The 13,814-nt window shown below is 43.4% G+C and overlaps 1 protein-coding gene across 2 annotated transcripts in view; it reads left to right on the forward strand.

Moving 5' to 3' along the window:
* The first annotated feature begins 3,102 nt into the window (after nt 1-3,102).
* The window catches only part of AKAP7 (A-kinase anchoring protein 7), a 79,643-nt gene continuing 68,931 nt past the window's right edge, over nt 3,103-13,814 (forward strand). For both annotated transcript variants that reach the window (XM_081942859.1, XM_081942858.1), the window contains exons 1-2: nt 3,103-3,445; nt 11,190-11,327. In XM_081942859.1, coding sequence (XP_081798985.1) covers nt 3,181-3,445; nt 11,190-11,327 — 403 coding nt within the window. In that variant the 5' untranslated portion in view covers nt 3,103-3,180. The remainder of the gene's footprint in view (nt 3,446-11,189; nt 11,328-13,814) is intronic.

The following is a 13,814-nucleotide window of genomic DNA, read 5'->3' on the forward strand; positions in this document are numbered from 1 at the left end:
ACAAATCACTATGAAGTCTAGACTCCAATCACAAATCCATCTCTCAGATGATCCTACATCCACAATCACAAATCCGTAAGCAAATAAATCCTCAATGGCATTTCCTGTTGTAGGGTGCGCTATATAAAGGTTAAGCGGCGATTGGCAATATTTTACTTGTTCAATGCCGCTTGGTGTTTAGATTTCCATTTTTCTGTTGCATGTACAATGCAAGTTTGCTGCCTTTATAAAACCTTTGTGACAATTAGTAAGAAGTGGACTACGTAAGTCTAGTTAGGACATAAGTCACTGACAATTAGTTTTGCCCTTTGAAAAGAGCCATTAAATAAGGGTCAGGCTACTAGGCCAGATTCAACTGGTCTTTTAACATTCTGTAGCAGAATGTTAAAATGTTGATGAAAAAGATATCTCAAGCCTGCTTTTTAATTTGAAAGTTATAACATACCTTGAAAATCACTGAATTGAATAGTAAAGAACCAAGGCAATTAAAAGTGCAGCATTATAAATATCCTTCCCTCCCAACCAATTCAAAATCTGGAAACTGGTAGAAAATGGGCTTCATTCAAACTATTTTTAAGAATTTGCTAACTCCATCTTACTGGTCACTCTTTCCCTTTAATCTCTAACAAAGGGGTTTAAAAATATTTCGGTTCATTGCCAGCTGTTCAAGATGTGTATTGTTGCATTTCCAGAAAGATAACTCTTCCATTAGCTAGCTTTCTTCCTCTGGAGGGAACATCCTTTATAATACTACTGTAATTGGTTCCATATGAACACTTTCCCCTTTTCTTTCCAGTGCCTTATTAACTCCTTCCTTCCTCCTTAGACAGCTGCTGCGGCTTCAGTTCTATTCATGCTCTGCGGGTGAATTTGCAAGGGAGATAACCTAGCTTTGTTTTATTTTCTTAAATCATCCACAGATTAATTGAAGTCTTTCCCATCTTGGGAATTTTGGGTACTGTAGTCCCAACAGATATGAAAGGACCAAATCTCAGAAGAATAGATTTGGCTTTGACCAGGCAGACTAAATTCTATATGAAAACTCAAAACTGTTAAAAAGATTACAGCGTATTGATGGAAAAATGTTCCAGAATACCAGAACCAGGATATTTTGACAAAGTTAAGGATTATTTTATTAGATTTGTATCTTGCTTTTATTTAGCAGTTCAGCAATGTATGCATAGCTCTTTCTTTATTACCCCCCCCCCCACGCACACACAACACTCCAGTGATATTGTGCTAAAAGAGAACTGGCCCAGTGAGCTTCTATGGCTGAGGGAGAACTGGAACTTGATTTCCTCCATTCATAGCCCAACCTCTTATCCTTATGACAAACACCATGTTTACTAATGGGGAGGGCAGAGCATGGAGAATAAATATTTTGGGGCTCTTCTCAAGAAATTACAGGTGCTTCCCTAAGAGAGGCAAAAACAGCTGTTTCAGATTTGTATGTATGTATGTAGTGGTGGGTTCCGGATCCCGTTCCAACCAGTATGGTTGGAACGGGCCTGGCATCGTCCACATAGACGCGTGCGCTACACGCGCAAGCATCGTACCTGCCTGCAACACCTTCACAAGCCTCCGCGAAGCTCCAGCTGCTCGGTGGAGCATTGCACAGGCACCATATGCGCCATGTACATGCGGGGAAGTGCCAAAGGCTTAAAGGACAGGTAAGGAGTTCGGGTGGGCAGGAGGGTCCTCTGGAGCACTGTACCGAAACGGTACCCGGTGCTCCGGGCAGGGTCTGGTATGCCCGTACCGGGGCGTACCGCCTGCAACCTACCACTGGTATATACGGTAGTCAAATGTTTTCCCAAGACCACACACAAAAAAAGAATTTAATGGGTTACAAATGATGGGAGCTTGATCAAAAAGATGGAGCAGTCAAGTAGTAAGAATATTTCAAAGATCTGTTGGAGGAAGATTCAAAAAGCAAGAATGTGGAAACAATGTAAGCTAAACAAACTTCACTCTTTTTTGTATATGCATTGATGTCACATACAGACATGTGTAAAAATGGTAGGGCTTGCATTGTGACTATTCCAATATCTCTTTTGGTGAATACCTTTGCTCTGGGCTGGGTTCACACAACTTACTAGCTCATGATTGACCACCTTAGTTTCCTGAGTTAACATGGATTTACATGATTTAATGGAGCATAAATTAACTTTTATCAAAACTTCCACAGTACATTGAGCTACAAGTCAATTAACACATCCAAGCTTAAAATGTTGTGTGATGTTATGTCTTTGCATTTATTTGCCTACATTGAGTAAATTTGCAAAAATATATTTAACTGGTAATTTTTAAGTGCAATGCATTGTGCAAAGGCACAAACTGAATGTAAACCCAAATGAGAACCATTCCAAAATCACCACATTCTAAGTAAATCATCAATTAAGACATCTCCCAGTGAAGCCGTGTTCTACAAACCTCAATTTCTGTTTATATTTCAAAGCCAGGTATGTGGACAGGTGTAGAGCAGCTGAAAATGCAAGGCACTCATTAGGAAGTTGGCTCCTAAGGGCCGTACAACAACAGCATGCCATACACCTTCCAAAATTGCTTGGCTGCCATAGCCATCATTTCTTGTTTGAACCAGTCGTATTGCTATAGTGAAGTTGCCGGTGCTCTCCTGGCACAAAGGCTCGTGGGGTACCAGAGAGGACAAAATATTGAGAAACACTGTATTTTCCCAAACGGTTAAGTCTTGATCTAGTTTACAGGGGGATGGGGGGGGGTGCCACCTCCAATAAAGAGCTGCTATGGTGGGAATTACGGGTTATCTGGCTCAAGAATATTATGCAGATGCAGCCCATATTCCACACCAAGAACTTTGATTCTTCCGAGAATAAAACAGAGAGGAAGAAAGAATAATAGCTGGAGATTATTTTCACACGAGTAACACGCGATGCAAGCCGAACAGAAAGGCCTAACGCCGTTCACTCCCAATAAACATTCGAAGCGGCGTCACAATGCACGGCTCGCTCTTCCCCCTCGGTTCGAGCCCAACCTGCGTTGCATGCCGGGAGTTGTAGTTTCCCCTAAATTAGACGTGGTGGGAGGGGAGGCAGCAGAATCGTGTCTGCTCCGCCGATTGAACGGCAGTGACCGGTGGAGCTTCCCTTTGACTCCTCCGTTTTTCCGTAGGTGCTCGGAGAAGGCGAGAGCCCGGGCTATATGGCGCGACTTCTTTTCCGGACTCTCCGCTCCGTTCGCTTCGCCGCGGGGGCAGCTGGGTCCTCTGGTCCCCAGATCCCCTGGGCGCCCCCAGAGGTGGGACGGAGAGCTCTCTTCTCCGGCGCCGTTATGGCTGCACAGGGATCCTCCCCTCTCCGGGCGGATTCCCAAAGGCTTGAAGCGGAGGAGGAGGAAGCTGGGCGAGGAGGAATAGGAGGAAAAGTTCACCCTCCAACTGCGAGCAAGCAGTTGTCACAACAGATCGGTGAGGAGGAGATAGTGAATGCTAGCAGCGGCCCCAAAGCCAAGAGAGGAGCGTCCAGCAGACCCACCCTTCTATTCAACTTTTCCTTCCTTAACGTGGGAGGGGAGGGGGGGCACTTCCATTTTGCCTCTCACTTTTTTGGCAGTCGCAGATAATGAAACCTCCCTTCCTCGTCTAAAACTTGTGCAATGCTTTGTTCCGGCGCTTAGTTAACCCAAAAAGGGAGCTTGGTCATCATAAGGGCATCAGAATCTGTAGAGCAGTGGTTCCCAACCTTTATTTTTGGCCATGCCCCACCTAAGCATCTCTAAAATCTTGATGCCCCCCCCCCTCCATATAATTCTTACTTTACTCAAACAGTGAACTCTACTGACGCAGAGGAAGCCTAAAAGGCCATTAATTTGGTTTAAACAAGGTTCAAATTGCCCCCATTAAAAAACAAATTGCTCCACTGTGGGGCGTTGGCCTGACGTTGGGAACCACTGCCCTAGAGAGAACACCCGATGGGTGAAAGAATAATTATGAGCGTTCCCCATGTATTGTGAATAATTTATTCCACAAAAGGGGTGATAATCCTGCTAAAAGAAATCAACAACTTGGCCTGCAAAGACTTGAGTAGAAAAACCTTGCAACCAAAGGAGGATCTTGTTTGAGTCCAATTCAACTTTTGAATATTAAACAGACATGTCCCCTTTTGCTTTCTTGGCAAGAGTACAAAGTGACTTGCCACAGTCACCTTTTTAAAAAAAATATTTTCAGTCTAGCTTGCTGTTCGGATGTTTTCTGATGGCCTCCTTTCCAATTTGCTGATCAAGTCTAATCCTGCTGCTGGTTTATCATGTAATTGGCAGCTGGAGGTTACTACTAGGAATGGGAGTTATGATAGGCTTATTGTAGTGTAGTAAGTGAGCATTAAATGCATAAACATGCCACTATTAACCCATGCTTTTAAGCAAACAGTTGGTAAGGGTAATAAAAACCTCAATTTGAACATTTTTTCTGTGCCCCAGATTGGCACAGAAAGTAAGCAACTGCCTTAGAAGTCATTGCATTTTGTTTGTTAAGTCACCTTTTGGTTTTATATGTATTACTTCATGTGGGTATTTTGTTCTTTTTTTAGTGGGCATAATACATGAACTGATTTTCTTTCACCATAAGTTTATCCTATTAGAGAAATTTGACTAAAACTTGGTGGATGTGATTATGGTACAATATGAAGTTGAATTTTCTATCCATTTTATTCCATTATCTCAAACTGTTTTAGTTTTCATTAAAATTACATGTGATTTTTATGCCCCTGCCCTTCCATTTTCTCATAGAAACTGAATTACTGAGAGAAATTAAAAGTTCCTATCTTTTAAATCCACTTAGAAAAAAAATCTGGTCTGCTTTAACACCTGCCAACAACTCAGGCTTTGTAATAGACTTAATAGTCAATGAGGTGCATTCATATTTACTACCTAAGATAGCAGTTATTCAAGTACAGGTAGTCCTCAACTTACAACTGGCTTAGCACTGGTTTGAAGTTACAACAGTATTTAAAAAAAAACTGACTGGCACTTACAACTCTCACAGCATCCTCATAGTCACATGATACAAATCTGGGTGCGTAGCAACCAGCAAGTATTTACAATGGTTGTAGCATTCTGTGGTCATGTGATCGCCATTTGTAACCTTCCCAGATGGCTTCTGACAACCAATGGAGAAAGCCAGATTCACTTAACAACCATATAAGTCACTTAATAACCACAGTGATTGACTTAACACCCATCCCCAAAAAAGGTCAAACAGACATGGGTCAATTAACAACCACTTCTTATTAACAGAAATTAGCAACAGAAATTGTGGTCTTGAGTCAAGGGCCACCTGTATTAAAATGTTGCCTGTTTTTTAGTTACAGACAACCAAAACAGAGTACTTTTCTTTCACTGAGTGATAAGGAAAACTTCCCAAAAACTATTGTTGGAAGAAATGTCCTTCTGGGTTCGGCTCCAAGTGGGGAAAAAGCCACTGGAGACATGGAGGCTGCTTGGAAAGATGGTTTTAATGGTGGACAGGACCACATGGCTTGAGTCCTGAACAGAAAAGGTGATCACATGCTTCAATGTTGGTGGAGAAGAAGAGAAGGGAAGAGAAGAGCAGAGAAGAGACTGAAGAAGGGCTTGCAGGGTTTTTATAATCTGTTCTGCCCCACCTATCTGTTTCCTGTTCCTGTGTAAGAAATGTATTCTGATTGGTTGCCAGACTCCCATGGGCCCGGGCAAGGGCAACCCTCTAGGCTGAGTTTTGAATCCAGGTTTGGTTGAGTTCTCAGATGCCATGTGGTCAATTGAGTAAAAGGCAATATTATCCTGCCTTAATCCCATCACCCTGGAGCTGAAGAGGAGAACTCTTTATTATGTAAAGTGGACTAGCTTGGCCTTCCTAATGGCCCATTGACAAAGTGGGGATGGGCCGGAAGCTGCAGGAATTTACTTTGTGTTTAAAATGTGTTTCTCCCTTTTTCACATCCAGGAAAATATAATATTCTGCCTTTTCAATATTTCCTAGGATATTTCATTTTTCTGGGAGAAGGCTGGGTGATAACTTCCTACACTATTTTACAATGCAGTATATGCTGAAATAAACCCTACTTCCTAGTTAACAACCGGTACTCTCAAGGGTAGATATGGTAGCACAAATAATGAGGAAATACCTATCTTGGGAGATGCAAGGGTTGAAACCAGATATATATTATTATGTTTCTAATAGTTGTGAATAGTATTTGAATCTACAGATCCAAATACTGTAGATCCGGGTAGTATAGGTTCAGCAAAACCTATCTGAGGCATCCCAGAGTTGCAAAATTTCCAATAATTAAGGATTACATGCTTCTGTATGACAGCAGTAAGAACAACCTTGTTATAAAACCGCATGTTGTCTCTTCCTGAGAGTTTGTTCGTATTTTAGAAATTGAACATTTACGATAGAATCTGGTTCAAATCACTGTTTCTCAGTAATAAGGAACAGAGCAGCCTATGCAATAATCTTTGCAATAGATTCTCCAGGTCAGGCTCCATTCCTGATGATATAATGAATAAATTCTTATGATTTTATTGGTAACAGTCCCAGATGTGGTTTGCCATAGACATTTTCTAATGCGTTGTTTTGATTTTTCAATCTAGTCTACATCTCTTGTATTCCCTAGATGCCTTCCATTCGAATAGTAGCCACACCCCTGCTTCTCCATAATTAAAAATGCATCTTCAGTTTGAAAACAAGGAAAGAACAGTATATTCTGTGAAAGTACCTAATCCTAGGCTTAAAGTACTCAATTAGAGATTATCATTGTTTTACAACAATGCGGTCATCAAGTTGAAAGGAATCATTGAGGCTATTCAGTTCAACCTGCAATTTACAGCAGGAAATTTAAAGCTTTTCTGCCCCTATCACAAAGTGAGAGCAAAAGCTTTCGATATTAGAGGTATATAGATTGGGTTGCAAAGTATAATTGGTCTTTTTTGTGAATGAGACTTTTACAAAAACTATATTTAATGAAAGTTATAGGCCAATAAATAACCGTAACTAACTGTCATGTGTTGGAGTAACTTGTGATCTGTCTATCTATTGTTGTTAACCAGCAGACTATCCACTCATGACTATGACTCACTTGTTTGTCTCATCCTTTTTTGATGATTTCCCCTGAGAGAAAGAATACCTGCCTCACTTGTTAATACTGCAAATCATTTTGTTCAGCAGTTTCTGCTTCCTTGCGTATTGATGGTTCATGGCATTTATATTTATATAATCGCCAAACCGCACATTTTTATGTGTTGCAACTGGGGCGATTAAGCTCTAGCTCAAAGCCATCAGGGACATTCATCTTACCTTTTTGTTTGTTCCATTAAATACTGTCTTCATACAGGACCAAAAGTATCAGACTAATAAAAGACAGTTGCCACAATAGCCCTTTTACTTGTAATAATTTTGGAAATTTAAGATGGCAAACTAGATTTGGTAAGTGATAATGCACCTGAAAAGGAGCTTGTGATCTATGTCCCAATAAATTGCCCACATGGTGCCTACAATACAATAGCAGAGTTGGAAGGGACCTTGGAGGTTTTTTAGACCAACCCCCTGACTAGGCAGGAAATCCTATACTGTTCCAGACAAATGGCTATCCAACGTCATCTTAAAGACTTCCAGTGTTGGAGCATTCACAACTTCTGGAGGCAAGCTGTTCCACTGATTAATTGTTCTAACTGTCAGGAAATTTATCCTCAGTTCTAAGTTGCTTTTCTCCTTGATTAGTTTCCACCCATTGCTTCTTGTTCTACCCTCAGGTGCCTTGGAAAATAGTTTGACTCCCTCTTCTTTGTGGCAACCCCTGAGATATTGGAACGCTGCTATCATGTCTCCCCTAGTCCTTCTTTTCATTAAACTAGACATACCCAGTTCCTGCAACCGTTCTTCATATGTTTTAGTCTCCAGTCCCCTAATCATCTTTGTTGCTCTTCTCTGAACTCTTTCTAGAGTCTCCACATCTTTTCTACATCGTGGTGACCAAAACTGAATGCAGTATTTCAAGTGTGGCCTTACTAAGGCATTATAAAGTGGTATTAACACTTCACGTGATCTTGATTCTATCCCTCTGTTTATGTAGCCTAGAACTGTGTTGGCTTTTTTGGCAGCTGCTGCACACTGCTGGCTCATATTTAAATGGTTGTCCACTAGGACTCCAAGATCCCTTTCACAGTTACTACTACTGAGCAAGGTATCACCTATACTGTACCTGTGCATTCCGTTTTTGTTGCCTAAATGTAGAACCTTACTCTTTTCACCATTGAATTTCATTTTATTAGATAGTGCCCAATGTTCAAATTTGTCAAGATCCTTCTGTATCTTTAGCCTATCTTCTGGAGTGTTGGCTATTCCTGCCAGCTTGGTGTCATCAGCAAATTTGATGAGTTCTCCATTTATTCCCTCATCCAAATCATTGATGAAGATGTTGAAGAGTACTGGGCCTAAAACAGAGCCTTGTGGTACTCCACTGCATACTTCCCTCCATGTAGATGCAGTTCCATTGAGGACTACACGTTGAGTGTGGTTGGTCAGCCAGTTACGAATCTATCTGGTGGTGATGCTGTCCAACCCACATTCTTCTACTTTATCTAGTAGTAGGTTATGGTCTACCTTATCAAATGCCTTACTGAAGTCCAAGTAAACTATATCGAGGGCAATCCTCTGGTCCACTAATTTTGTCAAAGAATGCAATAAAATTAGTCTGGCATGATCTATTTTTGACAAACCCGTGATGGTTTTTGGCTATTTGTTTTCTTCTAGGTGTTCGCTAATTCGTTGCTTGATTATCTTTTCCAGAATCTTGCCTGGTATTGAGGTCAGGCTGATAGGTCTATAGTTTGTTAGCTTTTAGCTGCCTGTCTAAAACAGAGCAACTGAAATTCATACCTCTGATTTTGGGGCAGGCAATTTTTCTCTTCCCCTCCCATCCCCAGATAAAAAGGCACATTGTGGTTTTAAAACCATTAACCTGTTGAAGGCAGGATTGCTCAGCTAGGATGTTCATCTTAGCATTTCATACAAGAGAAATCTTTTCCCTCGAAAATCGGTCGCCATCTAACAGCTATTATGATTTATGTACAGCTTCCAGGAGCAGTTATCCTTTCTTTGTTTTTTGAACACTGAAGCCAATTAGCTTGTAATCAGGTGGCTTATCTCCCCTAGCGCTAGGGATGAGGTATCCAGGAAACACTATACAGGACACTAATAATCTGGATGAAATGTTTGAGTTTTTTCACACTCCATCTATCAAGCCACTGGTTTCTTTTTATGTCTTAAGAATAGAGTGTGCTTCTCTGCTGCCAAATTCCCTCTGGGTTAGCGGTGAAATACCCAATGTGTCTTTCTGCAGTGATGGGAGATTTTTTACTTCACTCTGAAATTCTTGCATGAGGCCCCAGAGGCCGTGTGAGTGCAGGGCCCTCTGAGGTCAGCTTGAGTCTAGAGAACCTAGAGCCATTATGGAGAACTTTTGGACGTGTGGCACAGGTGGCACCAAGAGCCCTCTTTGTGGGCATGCCAGCCATTATCCCAGCCCAGCTCCAACATGCATGTGGGTGCGCCTTCCACCGGCCAATTGTTCTTCGAGTCTGCCGTGCATGCGTGGGGTGCATGTGAGGGATGCATGCACAGGGGCTGCTCACATTGCATTTTGGCCCTGGAAAGCCTGCACCAACCTGGAAGCCAAAACCAGTCACACGAGCTTCCTCCCCATGCACACTGTTTTGGGCCTGGAAGGCCGCCTGCACCAACCTGAAAGCCAAAAATAGGCGAGGGGAGGCATGCGCGAGGAGGTGCTCTCATTGCATTTTGGCGTTTCGGGCCCCCGCTTTGGGCACTCAGCCCCCAAAAGGTTAACCATCACTGGTCTAGAGGCCTGGTGTGTCATGAGAAATGGCATGGCATATCACCTGTAGTTTGCCATTACTGCTCTAGTGTAACAAGCCTCAAGAAAAGAAAAAGCCAAACACACCAAAGAATTTTAAGCTCTCTTTTTAAAGGCACAAACATAATATTTGTACAGCACATGGTATAATCAAAGTGGCACGGAGTTCTGGAAAACACTTGAAGGATATATAAAAATATGGCTAATAAACTTAATGTAGTGAAACCGAGCAAAAGTTAAAACATGTTTGCTCATTGCTTTTCAGGATGGAATCCTGTGCTCATTTTCCCTAAAGTCAGCCTTGGGGAAGTCAGCAAAGTTTTGGAGATTCCCTAACAAATCTCTTAAATCTGATGCTTAGATCTGCAACCTAGATCAAAATGAGACACAGTTCTCTCAATTCATCTCTTATGTGGTTGGTTGGTTGATAAGCACCATTCCTAGTCATTAAGTAATAGATAAGAGTATAATTGAATCATGGCTTTTGGTTATGTCCCTGAATGCATAGATAAGGATAACACAATAGTGGAGTTCCAGATACTTGAGTAGATACCTGAGTATTTGGAATAGGAAAAAAAAAAGTCTTGAGTTTACTTTATTTAAAAGTATGCGTCTAACCTTTTATGGTAAGTTTCCCAAAATAAGAAATGAGTGGTAACCAATACAATCTGAAGCCAAACAAGTAATAGTATTGTTTCCATTCAACAGTTCCAGCTATGAGAAGCCTTTGAATGTATCTTGGCTGAATCATTTTTGTTTCAGTGCCGATCTGAGTTGCCAACCTTTTTTCACATTAATAAAACACTGTTAATAGCTTACTTAGCCACCCAGAAATATTGATTCTAGTTTCAAAGCTTTAAAAAATCAGAGCAAGAGAATTAACTCTACAGTGCGGGTTGTTGTGACAGACTTGAGTCAACTGCATCCCTGTTTTTCAAATGGGGATCAAAACGTATCTCTTATTGTAATGTATTTAATGCTATAAGACAAGGGTGTCCAAACTTGGGAACTTTAAGACTTGTGGACTTCAACTCCCAGAATTCCCCAGCCAGCCTGGCTGGGGAATTCTGGGAGTTGAAGTCCACAAGTCTTAAAGTTCCCAAGTTTGGACACCCCTGCTATAAGTAGTCAGTTGAACTTGCAAACTGGAGAAGTAAGCAAATTCTGGAGAACCTGTGATACTGTGCTTGAAAAACTGCCTTGTAAATGAGCTTGTAAGTCTAGGACAGACTTTTATTGGTGATGGTTTAATCAGCCATGAAATCTAAAACCAAATTCATTGTTTTAAATGTATTCCAGATGGAAAACCAACTGTGGAGTGCCAGAAAAAAGGAAGGAAAAAGCAAAGGAAGAAATCATATGGCTCTAACAATTCGATTGATAACTTGATGGCGGAATTGCCATTTGCTGAAGCAGATATTGAAGTGGAACTTAGCAGTAAGTTTAATAGAATAGAGCTATGAAACTTCGTTAGAGTGGATATTCACATTGTAGTTAAGCAAATAAGTACCATAAAGCCAGATGTCTTAAAGAAAAAAAAAATCCCCTAACCTTTGCCATTTCAAATTCCAGGTCTTGTTAGGGTAGTTCTCCCTTTCAAAATTGCTACAAGTTTCCTTTTTCTGAAATATATTTGAATTCCAAGTTATTCAGTATAAGAATGATTTCTATGAAGCAAAAGCTTCCTTTCTAATGCTTGCTGGTACTAACCTTATAGGAAAATGCCACAAAAGGGCAATTTCAATAATGAAAAATGCAGTTAAAACATTTAATAAAGAAAGATGGGATTGCTTGATTATACCAGAGGCAACTAACTAAAAGATTAAGTGTGACCAGGGTGTATGAACACAGAACTAATTAAAGCTGTAGGACTGGAGCAGAAGGAAGTCTTAATGAGTGCCCTGCAAAGGCCACCTGGAATAGAATGACCATTGTCTTACCTGAAGGGTCCTTTTCAGGGCGCTGCAACGGAGAGTCCAAAGAAGGGTTAAACACAGCCAATCTGCCCAGAACTGAATTGAAAACTTTAAGCCACGCCTCTGGTGCCGACTCTCCTCAGATTTATTCAATGAAGACGTGGAACAGTTGCGCGCTGAAACTTCAACTGGAAGTCTAATATGGAACAAGTCAAAAATAGTCCAAGAGATGCGTAGCCCTCAACTGAGAGGATGGTTGACAGGGCTGCCGCCTGGCGCCTCAGGGTGTTAGGTGCCAGGCCCTTGTCCAAACCTTCCTGCAGGAAGTCCAGGATGACAGGAACCGAAGCAAGGGGCGCAGACATACCGTGAGCCGTGCACCAGCTGGCGAAGGATTTCCAAGTGGCGTCGTAGATGCGCGTCGTGGACTGCCGTCGTGACGCTTGGATGGTGCCAATCACCTTGTCTGACAACTTGCCTCTGCTTAGGAGATCCCTCTCAAGTGCCAGACGGCCAGCTGCAGCCACTGGGGTTCTGGATGTTGAAGGGCCCCCTGGCTGAGAGAGATGTCCTGTGGAGGAATCCGCCACGGTGGTGTGATCGAAAGACTCACCAAGTCTGCAAACCAGGTTCTCCTGGGCCAGTACGGTGCTACCAGCAGCACGTCCGCCTCCTCTGCTAGGATCTTCCTGATGACTCTGGGAAGAAGAGGTAGCGGGGGAAAAGCGTAAAGCAGACCTTTCGGCCACGGGCCGTGCAGCGCGTTGACTCCTTCCGCCCTCGGGTCGTGGAACCTTGTGAAGAACTGCGGAAGATGCGCGTTGGCCGCGGTGGCGAACAGGTCCACCAGCGGGAGGCCGAACCTCTGGGACAGTTGCTGGAACAGCAGCGGATGTAGACGCCACTCCGAGTGGTCGACTGTGGATCTGCTCAGCCAGTCCGCCTGGGTGTTGCTCGTGCCCGAGATGTGCTCCGCCTGAAGAGAAAGGAGATACCTCTCCGCCCATCGACCCAAGAGCTCCGCCTCCTTCATCAGGGATCTGGAGCGCGTTCCCCCCTGTCGATTGATGTGCACCTTGGTGGCGACATTGTCTGTCATGATGCGCACGTGGTGGCCCTGAACGGTGCTCTGGAAGCGCTTCAGCGCAAGCCTGACTGCCCTCAGCTCCAGCCAGTTGATGCTGTGAGCGGCTTCGGAAGGGGACCACCTGCCCTGTGCGAGGTGGTTGTGGCAGTGGGCCCCCCAACCGAACAGGCTGGCATCCGTTGTGATGGTGAGCCTGACTGGCTCCTTGAATGGCGACCCCTTTAACAGGGCCGGAGACAACCACCACTTTAGAGAGCGACGTACCTCTGCTGGAACTGGAATCAGTCTTGTTGAGCTGCTTTCGTTTGTTCTTTGATATGGAAGCAGGAGCCACTGTAGGGGACGGGAGTGAAGTCTCGCCCAAGGCACAATTGACAGGCATGAGATCATCTTGCCGAGGAGCTGTGAGAGCTGAACCACCTCGACTAGACGTGACTGCTGCACCTGAACGACCATCTCCCGAAGGCTGGCCACCCTTTCCGGGGACAGGGATACCGTGCACGAGGTGGTGTCGATGATGGCCCCTAGATGCTTCAGTCTGGTCGTGGGAACGAGATGACTTTTTTCCAGGTTGATGGTGAACCCATGGTCCCGGAGCGCCTGCATGGTGTGTTCTAGGTCGCTGACAGCTTGTTGATGCGATGATGACAGAATGAGAACATCGTCTAGGTAACAGTGGAGTCTGACCGGACGTGACCGTAGAAAAGCCGCCACGGCTGCGAGAACCTTTGTGAATGTCCTGGGCGCCGATGACAGGCCGAATGGCATTGCCCGGTACTGGTAATGGAGGCCCGCGTAAGAGAACCTCAGGAACTTGCGGTGGGCTTTGCGGATAGGGATGTGGAGGTAGGCCTCTTTGAGCTCTATGGACGTTAGTATATCGCCTGGCCTGATGCACCCCAAGATGGACTGGAGGGACTG

Source organism: Natrix helvetica (assembly GCF_964273705.1).
Source record: "Natrix helvetica genome assembly, chromosome: 2".
NCBI lineage: Eukaryota > Metazoa > Chordata > Lepidosauria > Squamata > Natricidae > Natrix > Natrix helvetica.